At 42.4% G+C, this 21,880-nt stretch overlaps 2 protein-coding genes across 4 annotated transcripts; one reads left to right on the top strand and one right to left on the bottom strand.

The window, feature by feature from the left end:
* Window positions 1-1,691: 1,691 nt before the first annotated feature.
* Window positions 1,692-12,924, bottom strand: LOC120725748 (mitochondrial poly(A) polymerase). 2 transcript variants are annotated; one of them, XM_040018788.1, is made up of 9 exons: window positions 12,730-12,924; window positions 11,836-12,002; window positions 11,506-11,739; window positions 11,185-11,409; window positions 9,342-9,553; window positions 8,013-8,239; window positions 5,522-5,614; window positions 5,351-5,424; window positions 1,692-2,613 (listed from the first exon to the last, which is right to left on the bottom strand). In XM_040018788.1, the coding sequence occupies exons 1-9, from the start codon at window positions 12,908-12,910 to the stop codon at window positions 2,269-2,271; spliced, it is 1,758 nt and encodes a 585-aa protein (XP_039874722.1). In that variant the 5' UTR covers window positions 12,911-12,924; the 3' UTR covers window positions 1,692-2,268. The 2 variants fall into 2 exon arrangements, with proteins under 2 accessions (XP_039874722.1, XP_039874723.1); XM_040018789.1 differs by lacking the exon at window positions 12,730-12,924 and having other exon boundaries at window positions 11,836-12,024.
* Window positions 12,925-13,247: 323 nt separating this feature from the next.
* map3k8 (mitogen-activated protein kinase kinase kinase 8) lies at window positions 13,248-20,517 on the top strand. Of its 2 annotated transcripts, none has more exons than XM_040018797.1 (8): window positions 13,248-13,424; window positions 14,032-14,394; window positions 14,520-14,690; window positions 16,069-16,330; window positions 17,076-17,182; window positions 18,086-18,238; window positions 19,395-19,641; window positions 19,733-20,517. In XM_040018797.1, the coding sequence occupies exons 2-8, from the start codon at window positions 14,032-14,034 to the stop codon at window positions 19,855-19,857; spliced, it is 1,428 nt and encodes a 475-aa protein (XP_039874731.1). In that variant the 5' UTR covers window positions 13,248-13,424; the 3' UTR covers window positions 19,858-20,517. The 2 variants fall into 2 exon arrangements, with proteins under 2 accessions (XP_039874731.1, XP_039874732.1); XM_040018798.1 differs by having other exon boundaries at window positions 13,248-13,428.
* The last annotated feature ends 1,363 nt before the right edge of the window (window positions 20,518-21,880 follow it).

Here is a 21,880-nt window from a genome sequence, read left to right as displayed (position 1 = left end):
GCCATTGATAGCATTCAAGCTAACCAGCAATAAAGGCAATCACTGTACAGTCATTGATTAAAGCCATTAAATAATGCAGGTTATTGTAATCAATACATAAACTATACTACTTAGCTTCCCTGTGTGATCTCTCACAGCAGTAGATACTATGTTTTATCCAGCTAGCTTCCACAAAACTGTAGATAGCTATTGAGAAAATGCCCAAGTCAAGAAAAAACTCAACTAAATGCACATCACTACAAAATTGCAAAGATATCATATTAGAGTTCCATCGTAGTCTGTTATACATATGGAAAATGCATCCCATTTTTGTAGTTGTTTTACAATTCAGTTTTTAGCACTTCAAATCAAGTTGTGTAAAATCAAAAAATAAGTGAAAGAAAGACATAAAAGTTTTATAGAGGATTACGTTTTTATAGGTTAAGAACTGGTTAACTTACAGCTTTCCTGAAGTGGAAGTAGATTCAGGTTCCCCAACTTTTGCTGATTATGAAATTCTCTGTATGAAAGTGAGATCAAACTGTCCCTGAACTTCTTGTATAAACCACTCCAAAAAATGAAGGGAACCGTAGATAATCACAGTATTGAACAAAGGCCAAAGTTCTCTGGCGATGCTCTTCCTGTTCTTTCTCACAAAAAGCAGAAGATACTGGTTCTGCCAAGTTGACCTTGAATCCATCTTGCCTTATGCAACAGTCCATCTCTTGGTATGTTCTTCACACTCACACACTAAAATACCTGTTCCACCTGAATGGACTACAGGTATCGGGTCTTGCTAAAAGAACTTCATTAATCACATGAGACAAGGACAGCTGTCATCTGTGTGTGTGGGAAGATGCCATCCGGCAAACACGGCCCTTATTACCAAACAGAAACAGAAAAATTAGTCAGGAGGGATAAGAAGACAGCAATGGTCTGTAGTCACCACTTGCAGAACCATTCCCTTTTGGGGGATTGCCTTGTTGTTGCCTCTCGAGTGCACCTGTTGTCACTTTCACTTGCACCAAAGCAGATGAAACTGATTCACAGTGGGTTATGCTTCCTAACAGAACAGATTGATATCCCTTAAGTTTAAGTGACTTTGTGTTATACTGTGATAATTGAGGGTTCCTTTATATTTAAGCTGGGTGTCTTACGACAATACTGTCCTAAAAGTTGTGCTTTATGTTGCTGTCAGAATGACATAAAGTACACTTCAGTAACAACTCAAAGTTGAAGTGTTCCAAAATTGTGTTTACTGGTTATGTAGTGTTAGAGATAGAATAGCATGAACTTTTTTTTTAGCATTACCTGCAGTTACAAAGTAAATAGGAAGAACAGCTATTATTACTCAAGGGTTATTAGCTGTAATGCAATATTTGCAGTAAAAGCACACAAAGTAGATCAAATTTTACTGTTATAAATCTGTATCAGATAAATCGGATAGTTTTTAACCACTAAACCTGTAAAAATCAGATATAAAAGCTGTTTATATAAAGTTTATTCTTTCTCCAACTACCAATGGTACTACTTCTGTAACAGTTCTAACAGAGTCAAGTGTTTGTCCCACTTTGCTGCTTTAATTACACTTGAAATTATATATTTTCAGATAAAAACACACACACACACACACAAACACACACACACACACACCTCTTCTCATGTCTCAAAAAAAAAAAGAAAAAAAAAAAGATCATACTGCCTGGAAAAACTGAAATTTTAGAATTTATTTTATCAGACAATGATAATTTTAAAAAGTATGAAATTTCTTTCCATGGTTATTTAGAATTTATGATTCTGATGTATTTTGCTACACTTCTGCTGCCTTTACTCGTGTTGGGGCTCCATAAGTGTAACAAGTGTATACAGTTTTCAGTAAAACCTTAATTATTCCGTCCATATTGTAACTGTATGCATAATGATTTAGCCTGAAGTGTAAACAGATGGTGTCTGTGCTGATGCTGTTAACAGTGATGCACATGATAATGAATCAAATTAACCTGTTAAACACTGAGCTACGAAACGAGCATCAGGCCAGACTGAATTATACAGTATTGTCTTTAATCACAACAGAGTGGGAAAGTCTACACTCTACATGGCCAAGACTCCCTTATTTCAGGTCCCAAAACATATGCACTTATAGGTCTCACTAACACCCTCCAGTGTCCATGTTTGGAACTACAGTCCAGTTCCTGGAGCCTCTTCTCTCACCTTCACAGTGAAGCATCACACAGCAACACTGAGGAGGTTGAAGTCCTGACAAGAGAGTGGAGACATGGAAGAGTCCTTCTAGCTCTTCTTTAGTTGATTTTTATTTTTTAATGATTCTAGCAAGCCCTTGATCCTTTCACTGGCCGGCTCCCTCCTCCTTTTCTTGCGACTTTTGATCCCTGCGACCTGCGAAGGCAGAAGGAGGGTAGCGAGTCCCCAAGGTGTGGGTGCACCTTCGCCTCCCGCACCACCACCTCTTGGTGTGCTGGTTTCACTCTTCTGGAGCAGCCAGGCGCTCTCCTGACACAAAGCCACGAATCGGTCGAGTTGGCTGGCGTTGACGTTCTTGCTGACGTTTAAAGAGGTTTCAAACGGGTTCTGGATGTGCAGCGGGGCCACCTCTGGTTTGTTCTGCTCCTTGCCCTGGAGGGAGAGGGAAGGGGACAAGGCAGGTTGAAAACACATTCGTGAGCAGCAGCAGCTGTAGTGTAGACCTTCGTGTCCTGTGCGTCATGGTCCATCAATTTCGTTGGTCATGGACTCAGCCCTTTGCTGCTCTATCTGGGGCACACATAGCTGAGTAGAACACCTCTCTGCAGGGTAGCAGATGAAGAAGGGAAATGGACATGTCTTTTTTGACTTGGGGAAATGAGCAGAGCTTTTTGAATTTACCCAAAAAAAAGAAGGGAAAAAATTAGCTTAGCCTGAAATAAAAAAAACATACATGGTCTGTATCTGTCCAAATGCCGTGGCCATCAAATAAAGTATCAAAATGTGGGTCAGAGGGAAGTCAAGAAGCTTCCGTGGTACTTTGCATGCTGTATCCTGCATAATGCCTGACAGTAAAGGCACAGGGGGATAAAGGACGGGCAGGAAGGATTAAAGATGGCAACATAAAACCATCAGTCAGAAAAGGGGAGTGAAGCGGTGAATTGTAGCACAGTAAAGCAGATTTATGGTGGTTGCTCCACTGTTGAAAGCCGATAGGCAAGGGTCACAACCACAGTCTACCTGAAAGCTTCCTGTGCTGTAGGGAGGCTATGTCAAACTTCACATTAGTCTCATTTATTAAGCTGGGGTCTCTCTTTCCCACGGGTATCGATTCATTAAACTCTAAGCTCTAGCAAAATCCCTGCATCTCATATACTGTGCCATCAAAGCATGAAGTGCTACTTTATCAACAAAATTTCTACTGGGAAGAGTAATAGGGAGTAAGAGGCATATTATTCAGCACTGAACATTTTAAGCAGTAGGTTAATTAACTATCGCGTATAGACAGAGAGGAAAAATTAGCCCCAAAAACTCCCAACGATGAAACACTGTGACTTCCATCGAGGATGTTCCCTGGTTGCCAGTAGAAAGTATTACGCAGGCATAAACAGCCACATCAGGATAAATGTGGGTATAAAAAGAACAAATATGCATTTGTTTGCAGTTAATGTGACAGACCTCCTAATTGGGATCTAAAGCTCAAGGGCGCCAGGCTCCTGTGGGGCCGGCATCAATCACATGAGACGAGGACAGCTGTCATCTGTGTGTGTGGGAAGACGCCATCCAGCAAACACGGTCTTTATTACCAACAGATTTCCCTGCCGGAGCTCAGCTGGGTGCAAGAGTTGAAAGAAGACTGAACTTCTCTCTGTGTGCATTTTAAGTTTTATTCCAGTTCCTTAGGTGTGAGGATTTGGACTAACACAGACACTGGACTGACTTTAAAACCATATTAATTTTTTGTCACATTAGCATGTAGATGTGGGAATCCCCCGACATCACATGATATGATATTGTCAAAATACTTCACACACAATACAATATTATTGTATTGCAATAACTACAAATGATGCCCTTAAAGCTAAACTTTGTCACTATCTATTTTATCCACTAAGATACTCCTCTGCTTGGAGAATGCACTCCTACTGTGGTTATAACTACCCACTGACATGGTTTTTATGCTTTTGTGTTGAGAAAGAAGATAAAGAAGGACTCTGTAGCACAGTAGTAGAGATGAGGACTGCTGAAGAAGCATAGCCGTCTGTCTGATGGATGCATGCGTAGTGCATCAGTTGCTAAAACAAAACAACAAAAAACCAAAAACCGGCAGATGCTACAGAATTTACATCACAATCAGAAACTGAGATAATCACGGAAACTGTAACACTGGAATAAATGACTGCGAGGATGCACAGCTCAATTAAACGATGTTAAAACTACCTGCATACAGTTATGCCAAATGTGTATGTGTGTGTGTGTGTGTGTGCCCCACCATAACTCTGCAACGACTGTGCAGTACTGCAGAGGTCAGATCCACTAATAAATCCAAGCCCACACTGAAGGACCCCAGTTGAGCCTTTTTACGACATATGCAGCAATGCTGACAGTATATCAGAACACTCGGAGCCATCGCGGCTGTTTTTCAGTTTAACAGTCCAGCTCCGTTCAAACGTTCCTTTAGACAGGAGCCTCAGTGTGTTTAGAAAACTTGATTTGAAGTCTAAATGGCAGCTTTGAAGTAGAGGGCTATTTGCCTTGTCCGAAATGTTTTACAAGCGTTTGTCAGTCTACAAGTTTTGCTGTAGCTTTGACCGCTCTTTGCCGATTTTAGATTTTAAACTGGAGCTCCCACTTAATTCACATTTGCTCCCTTTTGAATGTGAGGAATTTTCGGGATATCTATTTATTTATTCATGTAGTTGGCATGGAGAGAAAAAAAGAGCACAGGAAGCGATTGTTGGTCTCATTATTATTTCATTAGCAGAGGGAGAAATCCTTTGTACTGACTGATACAACATGAGTAGAACTTCCTAAGCAACTCAAAAATCAGCTTGTTTGCAGCATTTCCAAAATTATGCTTATGATACTTTTCTCTTTGTAGAATATGGGTTTTTTTTCCAGCTCTCAGAAGTGGACATATACATGGATCTGTTATGCCTGCTAATCACTGGCCATTGGTGCAAACCCCTCAGATCCATCTTTGTCTGCCCCTCCCAGACAAGAGGTTTAAACATCAGGAGGCAGGGCTTGTTCTCCCAGATGACCATGTCATATCCACTCTCTATAAGACCACGCAGATCACACAGCAGAAAATCTGTGGTGCCAGTTGAATCTCCCTTCAACTGGCACCAAACTATGACCTGAGGCAATTCTGGATAATCATGCTCACCTTTCTGATATTTATGGACATCCGGCTGAATGGGAAGGTGGCGTAGAACTCGAAGAACTCACCCAGCAGTTGCTCTAAACCAAAGATAGAAAACTGGAATTAGCACAAAAGCCCGCTAACACAAATGTCACCGACATATCAAACTGTGGGGGGGCGGTCTCTTGTGCTCACCTAGCGTCTCTGTGTTGCTCTGAAGCTGGATCTTGTTGAAGTCGCTGACAAATGTGCAGTCGTTCCCCTCGATCACGCTCTTGTCCCCGGGGCCTTGTGGAGACGAGAGCAGGGATACAAGGTAAAACGTCTGCCTTTACACGCCTGCGACGGCCATAAACAACACACAGATGGATGGAGTCACGCGCTCGTGGCCAGAAAACAAGAAAGCAAGGGGAGAGCAGGCGCACGTGATAAACAAAAAAAGAACAAAGACAGCATGTATCATGTCCTTCCTTGGCTGGTTTACATCTTTAACCGCGCCCTTGTCGAGTCTCCTTCACCACCATGAGGCTGGTGTGTGTGTGTGTGTTAGTGTGTTATACTGCTGTTTAAATAACTGCCTGGAAGCGCACATGTGTGTGTGTGTGGCTAGAGGAGGTGGGTCATTGACCTTCCCAGAGTGATGGGCCTTTTATTGTCCTGTAAGCACTCTGTGTGATAGAGTCTGCGCTAAATGGTGTGCCGAGGAGGAAGAGGAAGGAGAGGAGGGGAGGAGGTGAGGTTAGATTGCTTTTGGAAGGCAATTATCAGGCAGCCAAGGTGACAGAAAGAGGGGCAGAGGGAGGCGAGTGGACTTGCGGGCAGATTGGTGTGACGGCAGTTCTATTAGAAAAGGACACTGGGTTAAACATTCCTAACACATATATACATGGTAATAAGATGGATGGCTGGAAGGCTTTCCCAGGATGCTGAGTATTAAATAAAACAAGTGAACAGTCTCCAGGGCTGTAGATGAAGGATGTGTGTTGTACTCAGTGTTGCAGGGTCACACCTGACATTGAAATGCTGCTCTTGGCTACAGTTAAATTTGAAAGTCATGGACACAGCAAAGGTGCATTGAACACAATTATGCTGCATGGCAATGGCACCTATGCTCATGCTGAGGACCCCACAAGGACAACGCCTCTCTTTATCTGAAGTGGGCACAGCAGGTGGACCAATACTTAACAAGTCATCAAGCTTGGTTTACCAGATCAACTTGATTGTGATATGGTTGTGCCCTGTCTGCTAAAGAATACATACATTAGCAGATAACTGGGCTTTGTCTATGACCTGGAAAACGCAAGTGTTTTAGCACGTCTTGCAAAGGCAGCTGCTGGTCCCTGCCAGGCCGAGGGGGCCTCTGCCATGGGAGAAGAGGCCCGGAAAGCAATGGGTCTGCATGCTGCAGAATCCAACACACACCTCAGTCACTGAAAGCAGCAGTAACAGGACACCATTAATTATCCCTCCACAAGTTCAAAAGGTCCAATCTAGACCACCGGGTGGCTTCACGAGTGTGAAAGCTGCAATAAAGATATTAGGACCCTCAGTGGTGAGTGGATGCCCGGATTACCACAAAGGCATAAAAACGTGTGGAAAGAAAAAATCGTTTGAATTGTTTGATGTCATTTAAAAGACACTGTTTAAACTGCAGTTGTTTCAACAACATCTCGTGTTGTTCATCACTTCTTTTGTAAATAGATGGTTCATTAGAGGTGAACAAATAGTCACTGGAGATGTTATGAGAGAAGGATCCGGAATTCCATGACAGCAAAAATGGTGCTAGAAGTACAACGTCCGTGAATGAAGTCAGTGAATTTTTCAAGCTGTTTTCATCCAATTTAACTGGAGATTCCATGTATGTATTTACAAATAAAGCTCAAAGTGTCCAGAGGTGCTTAAACATGGTTACAGACAGAAAGACTTTCCCCTTGCTTTCCCAGAGAAAATCACCCCAACCAGCTGTAAATGAGAATTCTTGTTACTTCCAAAATGTGTTATTTGCTTCCTGAATTCAGCAAAATTTTACAATTTGGTGCTTTTCTTGCTTTTATTTGCCAGGAAACACAATATTCATGGAGTGGGGACTGCTGCTCTTACTTTGTTCACCTCCTCCCTGCTGTGTGAATTTTACTCTGACTCAGTTAATTGGAACCTTTTCACACGTGCACTGGGACTGTCCTCAAAGCAGGTATCTTACACTGAAAATCTAACTTCCTTAACACCAAAAGTTTTTGTTGAATCATTTATGACATTTTTCATTTCTAAGTAACTAATTGACCAAGGTATATTTGTGAGTGTGACTACAGCTGTACAGAGAAAACCCCCACCCCACACTGCCGCTAGTGTACTCGGTGGTTGCATTTATATTTTAGGGAACAGTTAGTAAGCAACGTGTGAAGAAAAGAAAGGCATTATTAATTTATGAACTTCTTGTTTTTTGCCTGACACTTAAATAAGAAAAATGTTTTCTAGTGAACGCGTGTTTGCTTAAGATTGGAAAGTACACTGTTTTTGAAGCATGAAGAACGAGACTGTTGTGTTGGGCTGTGAAATGCTACGCTTAGAATGATTGTTAAGAATAGAAAAAAGCATAACTCTTAATGTTATTAACTAAAACACTACTGAAACTTTGAAACTTATTAACAAATTCTCAGAGGTCCACTGTGTGAGTGGTGGATGGTACCTGCGAGGTCCCGCAGGTGGTCCAGTGTGGGGATGATGGGAGGAGTCCTCTTCTGCAGGAAGAACAGCACCATGACAGTGAGGGAGAAGTTGGTGATCCAGGCCCCGGGGATGCTGCTGGTGACTCCGTGAGCTCGGGCCCAGCAGCGTACAGTGAACACCAGGCTGCGCACCCGAGGGTCCAGCTCTCCATACAGGTAGAGCAGCTCTGTGCTCTTCATCGCCACCCTGTGGAGAACAAAAAGAGTGACATCTGAGCATACGGTGCATCCAGATAGATGCAGTTTTCACAATCTGAGGTTCGGAGCGCTAGAGTAGGTTATCATCAAGGATGTGTCTGTGTATTTCTGCATTCATCCCTCCTTTGACCCAGATGAGTATCCCAGTTCCTGATCCTGGGAAACATCCCCACAATGATGCAGCCACCATCATGCTTCACTGTAGGGGTGATTTTGACTACTTTAGTTTACTCCAGACATGACGCTCGGTATTCAGGCCAGAGAGTCAGAGATCTGAGAGTCCTCTAGCTGATTTCTGGCAAACTCCAGGCGGGCTGTTTTGTACCTTTCACTGTCTGATTTTGGAGATTTCAAATGGAAATTTAGTAATATGGAATGGCTTTTGAAAATAAATGACACTATGTTCAATTATAAAATGCCTGCATTTTGCCTTAAATATAGAACTTGGAGATGTGTTAACAGCATTAACAGTTCAGAGAAATGGTGCAAGGGCCGACCATTACAGGTCAGAGAAACTAAATGTACCGCTGGAGAGCAGCATTCAGCTGACTCGGCTGCTGTTCGTCTGTTTTTCTTGAATGCACGCATTCACACCTCAGGCAGGAAGGTGCTATGCTTCAATGATCTGTGAGCACGATTTAAGAAAAGTCCCCCCTCTCACAGCCACCCACAGATGCTGGTTCAACTCCATTTCCTTAGAAACTGCAGAGTGGTTTTCTGTACGTTAGCAGGTGTGTGTGTGTGTGTGTGTGTGTGTGTGTGTGTGTGTGTGTGTGTGTGTGTGTGTACTTGTGTCACACACCAGCAGAGACCACAAGTCAATAACGTTGGAAGGAAAAGAAGTGAAACACAAACAAGCCCACACTTCGTGTTCAGTTTCACAGCGGAAAAATGCAAGACTGACCCATCGTAGCACTTCCTGCCAGAGTCTGGTTTCTGTCTGGGAGCTTTTATAATGCAAGCGTGGTCAAAAATGGTATTATGGGTAACGTAAAAAGAGCATTTACTGTGAAGCAAGAGAACTGTGACCAAGTCAAATCTGACATTTTACTCGTTCCACTGACGTCAGAACATCTGCGCTGACTGAGTACCTGTTGTTGGCTGTGAGGTCACACTGAAAGCCAGACGGCTGGTGGGCGAAACGGACCAGAGGGCACCGTGCGTTGAGAATTTTCTGTACCCCCACGCAGCCGGGCCCAAACTGGTCGACGCACTCCCCGATCACAAACAGGATGCTCTGAGTAACGGCTCGCTCTGAATTGGCCCGCTTCATCTGGTACTCCAGGGAGAGGCCTGACTTAGGCTGCACACACAGGGAGGAATATACAGAATAACAGATATATTTACAGTTTAATTTTTCAATTGTTTTGTCCTAAGAAACCATGAGGCATACAGTGGTTATTTTCATTTGATCCTATAGTATCTCCACACCTTTCTGTCTTATGACATGTAAATAAAATATTCACCTAATACATGTTTCAGGGTGACTCTCTTCTATGTCAAGTTGATATCTGTGGTCATTCTAGTTGAGCTGCCAGTTAACCGTTACATCACTGCAAGTGCATTCATAGCTTTCAAACAAACTAAAGACAGACACATGCACATCAGCTGTCTGAAAGTCAGACCAACACATCAGCATTTTTAGTTTGGAGATAGTGGGGATCTAGCAGATGGCAAAAAGAAAGAAGCAACCACTTTTGCACCACTTTGTTTGGTTTTATGCAAAGGATTTCTGGGTAGTGCGTCGCTGTGGGGTGATATCAGGAGATAAATCAATATGTGAGGGCAATTTTTATATACATGTATAGGTGGTTTCAAACATATGTGCCATGAGCCAAACATACCCTGCAAAAGGGTTCAATGCAGGCCACTGGATGCATTTTTAAGTAAGACCTACACAACAAGAACCCCTACTGCACAGAAGCATTCTTCTGGAATAAAAACAACCATAAAGAGGATAAACTGCGTCATATTTTTCAAATTGCTCCTACTTTTTATGAGCCATCTGTGATGTTTCATTATATGAATATACTTCAAAAAGTGCTTCACGGGAATTTTTTTTATATGCCGCTATTTAATGGGTTTACTGGTCTAGCTCATTTGAGATCAACTTGGACAGCATGTTGCCCATTAACTTAAATAAGTTTGATAACTCTGTCACATGTTTTATTGCTCCCTCAGTGCCACTGGATAATAAAATGAAATTGGTTCATGTGTGATTGTGGTGGAAAATCCGCAATTGCTGGCAGAGGCACTTAAAAAAAGTCTAAAAATACTAACCTAATTTCCTATAACGGTGAAGGTAGACAAGTGCAAATGCCTGCAGCCAAGCATTCAAAGCAATGGAAAGTGAACAAGAGAGGTGAAGAGCAGAGTACAGGCAGGGTGAGTGGGTGGAAATGAGTGTCAGGGGCGACTTATGACAGTAAGAAAGCAAGACTGAAAGGGAAGGTTTATGAGCGGGTCGTGAAACCATCTATGATGTGTGGCTTGAAGACAGTAGCACTGACAATAAACACAGAAGGCAGAGCTTACAGGTGGTGGAGATGGTGATGCTAAGATTTTCAATATATTAGAAATGAGTACATCAGAGAGACAGCTATGATTAAGCATTTTAGAGACAAAGTCAACAGAAAAAGAGAAAGACCACAGACAGGATTCATGGATGACAGAGGAGGACGTTAAGGTCACATAGAAGCGGATGATCTGCTGTGTCGACCCCCAAAGGGAGCCGAAAGAAGCAAAAGAAGAACGTGGTTCTTTCATATGCCTTTTTTTGTGTCAGAGACAACAAAACAAACCAAAGGAGTAGTTAGTTTAGATGCAGATAAAATGCTTAAAAGGAAAGCTACCTCACAACTCACAAGGAAATCACTGCAAACTGTTTGCCAATAAATCTAATATTTTCTAAAGAAACCTAGAAAGCCTCATTACCAGTTTCACATTGCGTCCAGTGATGCTGTCCAGATCCAGCAACATGTCCAGGTCACAGCCAAGCTTTCCAAAGCCATTCACTGATGAGCCAAAGGGTTTGATGGTGCATTCTGGAAAATAAGCGGTAGCAATATCCTTGAGCAGGGAACAGACGAGGAAACGCAGCCTGCTGTTCTCCTCTGTGAGTTGATAGGCTTCGGTCAAGGAGCTTATCTGCTTGTCTATCTGAGGGAAACCAGGAAATGGGAAACATCCAAATCAATCAACTTCAAACAAGACTTAAAATGTAAGTATAACTTTTGATGTGATAAGTCAACATACACTCTCTTCTCTGGAAAGTCTCTTTATTAGCTCATTGATGGGAATAGTGGTCTGAGGTTGGCACTGCCGGCCTGACAGTTGGTTTGATGAGTCCACTGAGCCGAGGTTTCTGAGTGACAACAGTCTGGATTTGAAAGGCACTGCGGATTCGTGGCTGCCACCAGGAATCGCCACCCCTTCAAGTAAAGACGTAACACTTTCCTGGTTGGCAAACTCCACTACAGCATACACTCCCTGGAGAATTACACAATATCATAATTGTAACATAATTCCAACAGGGTGGTGAGGTAGCAGTACTTGCTTATCAGAAGAGGTTGGTCTTTTACTCACATAGCTTTCATAAAAGAAGTATTTATTGATTTCTCCATGTTTTGATAAATACTTGAGGAACTTTTTCTCATTGGTACTGGACTGACAGCTGATGAGAACGGACCGCTCTGCTTGTTCTTGTCTCTCCATGTGGAGAGTGTGCAGAGACTTCCTTCCATTCTTTTCATCTGACAACAGAGAAGAAGCCATCCAACAAGTCAAGTTTTTTTCTCTGAGAGTAAGACATTTAAAACTGTGTAATAAGCACGCTGTTGTTAACAGACAGACGGGACAATATTAGCTGTATAAGACCTTTGGGACTGGTTGGGGGTGCACAAATATATGGGCCTAACATTAGTTTCAACTTGGGTGACTGATATCAGCTTACTGGGAAATAATATGACATTTACCGGTGACAGCAGGCAATAATTCTGTGGTGTGTCACGTCAGTTTTGCACTGATAAACGTTCAAAGACTGGGATGCACCAAATTGATAATAAAATGCAAAAAGTGTGATATATCGTCGGTTAAGTTCTAGTTTTCATTGTTCAATTGTCCCAGAACATGTCAACAAACCTCATTTAAAAAACTGTCAGTTTTACAGTGGGGCTTTCTATGTAAATATACAAGTCCCACAAATGACAGGTACAAGTTCTATATAATAAAATTTTAGCCGGAAAAGAGTTATCGCGTCGTTATCGTTAACAGTCACAGTGCCGAATTTTACGTATGACCCAGTGATTTCTTACAGGTCACATATTGTGTAAAACGCACAACGCACTCAGAGTTACGACCTTCACCAACAAAAATATAACGTTTCTCAGGGGAGTTTGGAATGGTGCTCACTCGACATCACACGGCGGTGTATTGGGGCTAGCCTAAAGGCCAGCTTCTCTTCTAGGCTTAATTACTAACCACTTTCGTCACTTCGAGTGGCCTCAGCTCGGGCAATAACGACGTCTGTTCCTATACTTCTGTGAAGAAACGCGTCGGTTTTCTGTAGGCACTTCGCGAGGCTGGCCCTTCCTCTCATATGTAACCTGCACACAGCAAAGGAGGACGCCATTGCTTTTCGGAATGAAGCGTAAATGCGCATGCGGTTGGTCCTGTCTACGGCAACCTAGAGATACCATAAAAGACACTTTCTAGTGTTTAAAAAAACTATCATCCGATTTCTTTGGGCTGACTCTGTAACGTCTTTTAAAGGTATCAAATTTGAAATTGAATTGAAATTTGTTTTTATTTTATTTACTACGAATAAGCTTCAGTGTTGGTGATATATTATGCATCGTACATTAAACGAGACACGTCTCCCGATAGGAAAGCACCCAACAGTCCTGAAAGCTTTTCGTTTTTTTTATTTTTTATTTTTTTGTTGTGTTTTTTCATTTGAGGAAACAAGAAAAGGGAAAACGAAACCTACAAAGACAGCGAGAGAGAGCTGCTGGCAGCTGACACTAAAGAGGTACTCCACCTCCACAGACACGCCACACTTCCTGTGTTTACTTCGTTCTAAACACAATCCACGAAGCTTCATACATCAGACAGTCTGCGGGGCGCCACAATGAAGACACGACGGTGCGCTTAAGCTTCCGACTCAATTTCATAAGGCAGGTAACGCGTGGTTTCTGTCACTCAAAGAAGTAACTCCTGTTATTCAGCGAAACTCTATTTTTCTTTAAGCAGCTGAATATTTGGCAGATAGCTAGTTATAGCTCTACAGCTACTGTTTTTTGTTTGTTTGTTTGTTTTATTTTTCTAGGCACCTATTCTAAATTTGCATGTTTGGATCGTAATACGGTTTATTTTTTATGTATTTATTTCAAATGTTGCATGGGGTTTGCATTAATGCACATGTGTATGATTTGCATCGAGTAATGTGAGCTGAACTCTTTATCGCAGCATCATAATGCTAATAATAGTTATAATAATGGGCAGTTGTTGTTTTATAAATGTATAATAAGGTTCAAGCTTTCCTGGGGGGGCTTCCCAGCTTTACTGCGAAACTCCCTTCTTTTGCTTGGAAAACAGCCCTGTGAAGCCCCTCCCAGCTGTGTGTTCAGCCAGCTGTATCAAAGCTTCACTTCTTAAGTGTAGTTTCACTGCACGTCCTGCTCCCCACGTGAACCTTCCCAGTCATGAACGATCCGCTTGCTTATACAATTCAAGTCAGCACGGAAACAGTCCCCACACTGACCTCCTGATGTTTGATTTTAGATGGAGCTGGACAAACGGTGCATTAACATGGATTACAAATATGACTCGGGAATAGAACTGCTCTTGACTCACATGAATTTAGAGGACATTATTAACGCTGCAGAGACTCTATATCGGCTCGAGGAAGAGGAGGAAGAAGAAATCTTGTCGTTAGAAGACGAAGAAGGACTTTCCCAGGAGGAGATGGATGAGAATGAGGAGGCAGGGGAGGTGGTGGTTTTGGGGAGTGAGCAGAAGGACTACGCTAATGGAGTTCGATATGGGACTGTGACAGAGGTCCTGTCCTTTGTCAACCTCCTGTCCAGCATGCAGACGGCAGCCTTGCCAAACCTGCCAGAGGAAATGGGAGTCCTCCTAAATAAGGTGAGAATCTTGTTGTTTTTTTCTTTTTTTTAATCTTCAACATAACCTGAATGTTTAGTTGATGTGGTCAGCCTAGAAAAACTTGCATAATTTTCTTTTTTTTTTTCCTTCCTAAAAACAAATAGAAGGACATGGCTGTGAAAAAAGGCCGCTACCAGATTAACATGGACGTTCTCCTGTTTCCATGGAAATTGACCTACAAGAATCATGGGTCTGGCCTCGTGCCTAAGGGCTCATTTGGGAAAGTCCACTTGGCTCAGGACATCACCACCAGGAAGAGAATGGCCTGCAAACTGGTGAGTCTTCCTGATCGGTGACTAGAAATCCCGCCTGTGCTTGACTTCTCGACAGCTCTTGACCTGCGTGCCAAATATTTAACCTGCCAAATACTGCTTGTTCGCAGTCCAATTACTCCTCTGTTTGTACAAAGATTGTTGGTGCCAGCGTGACATTTGCTATGTTTACTGAGTGAAAGAGGAACAGGGTTGCTGAATGAAGAACTATTTGTTCTTGTAACAAACTTACAACATGGGCTGGGATTAATGTAAGACTGGAATTTCAACAATAACTTCCCACAGCTCCTCTGGATGTTTGTGACAGGGTCAGATTCATTAAAGACACATGTAAAAACCACACATGCTGCTTCTATCTGGGCAGACCTATGCTTGAGAAAGAGGAGGGAGGGAGGCAGCGTGCTTACGCTGTTGTATGGAAAATATTGACAAATGAGGAAGGAGTACTTTCCTCTCTAGTCAGGTGTTATCGTCAGAATACTATGTTGACACAGTGCTGTTTTTTTCACGCTGCTGTGAAGGATTTACTGGAAATAGTTTGCAATAAGGGCTTGGAGTTAGGATGTCCTTATCTGCTTAAAACAATGCCATCATCAGATAATAATTACTGAGAAATTATTTCTTTAAAGAAACAACTTTAAAATTATCACTGACAAACTAATAACAATAGATTTCTTAAAGCACAAAAAACAGGATAACAGTATGTTACTATGTCAGCTAATCTGTTAAATACAGAAAGAGTCAGTGTCCTTGTGAAGTATGTATTAAATGTATATTTTATTTGCAGAACTAACTGAGCTGAACTACCCGATTAGGCTGTCAGGGTAAAAAAACAATAATTATAATAAAAATGAACCATTAATTGTAGTTCCTTAAATCGCCACTTGAGGCAGGGTCCAAAACTTCAGCATTTTATATGTAAGTAGCACATTTTGCTCTCACACTGTGTGGTGGTTAGCACTGTGGATTCCTGGGTTCAAATCCACCGGCCGGCTGGGGCCTTTCTGTGTGGAGTTGGGATGGGCTCCAGATAAACCACAATACAGAAGTGGAAGAAAATATATGGACAGATCTAAGTATGCATTTTACCGAGCTAGCTAGCTCTACCAATAACTGATAAATCCTCTGTGCACTGTTAAATAAAGCCACCCTTGCCAATAAAAATGCAAAATGTGAAAAGTCAGTTTGTTGTCACTGTAAGCAAACACGGATCCATTTGGCCAGCAGTCCCCAGGATGTCTCATTTAGCTCATTGGCTTCATATTTAACAGTCAAATGCAATGGTGTCACCGAGCCTTTTAACTCACTCCAAGAAATAAGATGAACATGTTTCCCAAAACGGTGGGCTATTTGTGATCATGTGTCTTATCTCCCTCGCTAGATCCCCATGGAGAACTTCAAAGCCGCTGATGTAGAGTTTCAGGCCCGCTTTCGCCATGAGAACATCGCCGAGCTGTACGGCGTTCTGCTCTGGAACCAGAGCATCCACCTGTTCATGGAGGCCGGCGAAGGCGGCTCTGTGCTGGAGAAACTGGACAGCTGCGGACCGATGAGAGAGTTCGAAATCATCTGGGTGACCAAGCAAGTCCTGCGGGGCTTGGAGTACCTGCACTCACACAACGTCATTCACCATGACATCAAACGTAAGCATAAAAGATGTGTGTCACTTACTCTTGATGGATGTGCTCCATGGTATTGAACAAGTACATAGGTTACAGGAAATTATGCAATTACAGTTTGTATCTTCTATGCGTCAAATTCAAGCCACAGACGGATATTGCTCTTGTAACTCAATAACTCAATTCGCTGAAAAGAATGAATCAGTGAACAGCCACAAACCAAGCAGATCATAGGAATCTGATAGATTGACTAATGCTTTTTCAGTAATTCTTCAAAGGTAGCCTGGTCACAGTGACTGGTAGCTATCATGACAGATCACACAAATACGCCCTGGTTACTGCAGGTGGAGCTCAGCTGAGGAACCACAGCGGTGCTGCTGGGATCAAAGCATTCTGCAGAGCTGTCTGTCAGCCTCACTGCTTAAAGGCTCGCTGGCTGTCTGGAAATTCCAGCCTGCTTCTCATGCTCAGTCAGGGTTACAATTATGGTCCAGAGAGGCAAGTGACTTATTAAAATGACCATTCTGGCCCTCTGACAAGCTGCGGTTCTTAGCATTTCCTGCCTGCAGTCAAAATATGTAATTAAACCTTGGTGACATTTTAGGGACAAGGATGAGTCTCTTCGTGGCAATTTCCTTTGTCAAAGCCTGTGACCTACTTATCGTTTTCATGCTTAAGATCAATACAGACTCAGTGGACCTGAAACTGAAATCTTATCAGTTCAAGCACCAACTTGAATCACACCTCCTTCCTTTTCATCTCTCCACAGCCAGCAACATTGTCCTGATGTCAGACAAAGCAGTCCTAGTGGACTTTGGGCTGACAGTGCAGATGACAGATGATGTATACATTCCCAGAGATCTGAGAGGAACAGAGGTAAGGAAATAAGCCGCTCCTCCTTAAAAGATGTAAGTGTAGCCCTGTAATGAATGCGGGCCTTCTGTTTTGAGTAATTGCTCTCTCCAATCAATGCTTGCTTTTCTTTTGCTGATCTGGAGCGTGTGTTGACACGTGACTCACACTAGACTTCCCTAGGGATTTTAGCAAATTAGTCCCACGACTTGTCAGCACTTGTGTGCTTTTCCAAAATGATTACAGAGTCAGTGACTGGCAAGCATTAATTTAGAGCAGTCAGTGCACTCATTGGCCTCACAGCCACTATTAATAGCTTGCTGATGCTCAGGGCTTTCAGCTCTTTAAGTTTTTTTTTTTTTTAGGATGAAGATTTTGCACACAACTTCTCACCCACTGGTCCTTGCTTTCCCATGCTTGTGTGTCAGTCTATATAGTTCTGTGTACATGCACCCCCGGGCCTCTCAAGTGCTTGTGGAAAGTCCCAGGGCAGACACCCAGGAGTAATAATAAGAGAGGCACAGCCTGTGCGTATTTACAGGCACAGCCTGTAAATATGCTGGGCTGCTCAGGGTTACATGAACATGGGAGTGCAAGCTGGAATTTCCAGCAGAAAGACACAAAGAGATGAACTCTGGTGTGTTTACCTTTCACCCTCCAAAGGCCAACACACTTCTGCACTTCCCTTACCTTTTTTCATGCGCAGCGTGGGTCTGCAGGTTGCTTGTTTGGTTGCAGGCAGAAAACCCCTTTTACACTAACAACAGGTCACTTCCTGTTTGTTGTGTCTCGCTGACACAGAGAATTTGACTGTCGCACTGAATAAAAAGGGAACTTGTTTCTCTCTCTCTCTCTCTCTCTCTCTGCCATTCTGATCTGCAGCCATGTTAAAAGTCACCCACTAAACATCCCCCGTCTTTCTTTCAGATGTATATGAGTCCAGAGTTGGTTCTGTGTCGAGGACACAGCACCAAGACAGACATCTACAGCCTGGGCACCACCATCATTCACATGCAGACCGGTAGTCCTCCCTGGGTCAGGAGATACCCACGCACTGCATATCCATCCTACCTGTACATTGTAAGTACTGCACATGAAAATCACATCATAGGGAAATGAACGCAACCAGAATGGTTGGTGCAGAGATTTGTGGTCCTCACAGGATGAATTTGTGATATTGGGAGGAAAAGGGCATGTTTGAATTTGCGCACCAGAGACGTCTGATGACCCTAAAGTTGGATGCTGATGTTTGCCTTATTTGGGAACGTCGGTATCTCTTAAGTTTCAGTGCTCTGATTTATGACCAAGTACTTTCCCATCAGCATGAGCTGACCTTTATGCTTAATGCTAGATTGCATGATAGTAAATCAGTTTGTAGATAAACTGCGAAAGGTTTCCCATGAAATAGTTATTACACAGCAAATTAGTACATCACTTAATTTTGTTTTTGTTTGTTTTCATTTCTTGATTTTTCTTTTTTCCTAAAATTGCTCTTAAAAAAACAACAACAACCCCACTGTATGCTACCTGCACCTCAGTGGCTGGTGCACACTGAATAGCATGAAAGCACTGAGTATGTTGGGCCAACACAGACCTAAAAGGAAAGAGACAATTAGAAAAAACAACTCCTTTAGTGTTAATGTTGCTCTTTCCTAGCTGCAGGTATAAATCCTCCTTGGTTACCAATTACCATTGGAGACATATGCCTCTGTTACATGCCTCAGCAGAGACAGTCCTGTGTTGTTAGTATCCTGCGAGTCAAATAGTGACACACTTACCGCACACAACATGCTCACGCCCTTCGCAGTCAAGATTGCCAGGCGATAAAGAGGATGTTTGCAGTGGGTGACCTGTGGCTTATTTAGTCATTCACCACTGTTTCGTCTAAAAGCGTTCCATTACATGGGCTCTTTCCATTTTAGCTAGTCCCATTTCTGTTTTTAAAATGATTATCAGCTTCTTTGCTCTGGCCGTTTACTCACTTCCACTTGAAACTGCCGTCATGGAGAAGTAGCATTACAGGGCCAAGTCACTTGTACGGGCTGAGCTTTGCAGCTGCTCCTTGTTCCTGTTTATTGTAACCATACTGCTTTTACAAACCACTGCTCACATGGCCACTGAAAAAAAAAGGGCAGCTTCGGTTCTGCATAGCTGTTTTTTTCTTGAGTTATTTGGAAGTACTAGCTTTGTTTTTCTCTTCTTTAATGACTGTCTTGTATTATCTGTCTCCAAACAGATCCACAAGCAGGCCCCTCCTTTGGAGGACATTGCGGAGGACTGCAGCCCAGTTATGCGGTCCTTCCTGGAGCGAGCCCTAGAGAGGAACCCTGCGCTGCGGAGCTCGGCATCTGAGCTACTAAAGGATGACGCCATCAACCCTCCTAGAGAGGATCAGCCGCGTTGCTGGAGTCTTGACTCGGCCCTGGAAGAGGCCACCCACACCTTGCTACGGCAGCAGAGCCAGCACCACGACACCACGCAGGGTAAAGCCTTTAGTGCCGAGTTCAGTTTGTTCTTTGTTATTAATAATAAGCTGGCTACTTAACGTTAACATGTACCTCGTCTTCTCTGCAGAATCCTCTCTGTACTCTGAAGGTTCTGGACACATCAGGAGGAAGGGCTCGCTGTACATTGACCTAGGGGCCTTGTCGGGTTACTCTAAACTGGTGACTGGGCCGCCTTCCTCAGAGTATGGCTAACAAATGACCAGACAACACCATTTATAAGGCTGAACTGTTCTTAAAGCCACATAAATGGCTGAGACTCGTGGACAGCTATAGCCAACATGACTCGTAATGATGTAAAACAGCAAGTGTGACTTGGAATGAATGGGTCCAGTTCGGCCTGAAATAGAAAACGCTGCAGGACAGTGTTTGGATGCATTGTGAATAAATAAGCATTATACTCTACATATAATTTCCCACACTTCTTTTGTGGGATGTTTGTACTTTATTTCAGTTTGGGTTCATGGTGATAAAGGCACGCTGTTTTCTTTTCTCCTAAAACCTTCTGAAAAAAGTTATTGTATCATTTGAGTTACTTAAAGTGTAAGCTGTGTCTTAAAGTATGTGTGTAAACATGTATGATGTGTAGTTCTTTTCGAACGTCCTCCTGTTAATTCCTGTGGAATATTCTTGGCAACACTGTGCTTTGCAAAATGAAGCTTCTGTGGAATGAATGCGATGAGTGATTTTGTTTTATGTTCTGTACATCCACTGAGATGAAGCATGCGCTGCTTTATACTGAAAGGAAAAAAAAGCAAGTGATTTATTTCTGTTTTCTTTTGTAATAAGTGTAAAAGTTACCCAGAGTTTTTAAAGTGTCATTCTGCAATAAATGCAATAAACTCAAAAATCCTATGGTCTGTATGTATGTCACTGCAGCCTTAGCTTTAGCAGCTATTCGTTTTTGAAATTGCTTGGGGAGATTCCTGGAAAGGAAACTGAAAACTTGAGTATATCACTATGTTTCACAAACATGCAATAAATTATACAGTTAAACATTCAACAATATGTGCAATACTAGTCCAGTCTTTTCAGTCTGGACCAAAATTGAGGTCAGGACTCTGTGCAGGCCAGTCAAGTTCTTCCACACCAACCCTTCTCATACATGTCTTTATGGAGCTTGCTGTGTGCACTGAAACAGTCATGTTGGAACAGGAAGCGGCCATCCCCAAACTGTTCCCACAAAGTTGGGAAATTCTCCAAAATGTCTCAGTATGCTGAAGTATTAATAGTTTCTTTCACTGGAAGTAAGGGACTGAGCCCAACTCCTTAAAAACAACCCAACACCATTATTCCCCTCCACCAAACTCTACACTTGGTGTTCTCCTGGCAATTGCCAAATCCAGGCCAAACCCAGGTTGGATTGCCAGATGAAGAAGTACGATGAAGTATGAAGAAGTACGATTCATCACTCCAGAGAACACATCTCCGCTGTTGGAGTGGCAGCGTGCTTTACACCAATGTATTGCTTTGCATTGCTTGGTGATATAAGGCTTGGATGCAGCTTCACTTCTCTTTTGAGATCCCAACTCTCAGAGAAAGCCCATATTTCATGCCTCGCTAAAACAAAAACATTATGCACCCTCAATGAACATGAAGCAGTCATTTTAAGTAAAATGCAACTGAAATTTGTCAAATCAAAGATTTATTTAATTTAATAATTCATCATAAAGGAAAATGTGAACAGTACAAATCAAATCTATATAAAGTAAACCAGACCAGATTCCACTGAATTTAATATTTTACATTGTAATTATGAAACAAAATTTACATGTAATTAAATAAGATAAACTCAGCATTTTGGGCACTTTACGAGTGTGTGTTTCTGCTGAAAGCAACAATAATTTACTTCTGTTTTCTTTAGTATTAAGTGTAGAAATTACCAAGAGTTTTCAAAATGTCATTCTGCAATAAATGCAATGAACTCAAAAATCCCAAATTGTCTGTGTATATGTCACTGCAGCCATAACTCTTTAGCTGCTATTCATTTTTGAACTCACTAAGGGAGATTCCTGGAAAGGTGAATGAAATTCAAAACTTGAGTATGTCAGTATGTTTCACATTCAGTCAGCTGACTGCCTCTACTTTCTTTTTCTTACAACCGTTAACCGTCACCAGTCCCACGTCTGCAGGAGCTCCTGGTGCTGGGCTGACAGTTTTTTTTAGAATGAGCAACAGACGGGAGGCATTACTGAGAATCAGTTTATTAAAATCATGA

Source organism: Simochromis diagramma, unplaced genomic scaffold (assembly GCF_900408965.1).
Source record: "Simochromis diagramma unplaced genomic scaffold, fSimDia1.1 OVJJ01000717.1, whole genome shotgun sequence".
NCBI lineage: Eukaryota > Metazoa > Chordata > Actinopteri > Cichliformes > Cichlidae > Simochromis > Simochromis diagramma.
Note: the sequence above shows the minus strand (reverse complement) of the source record. Positions and strands in the feature narration are given on the sequence as shown.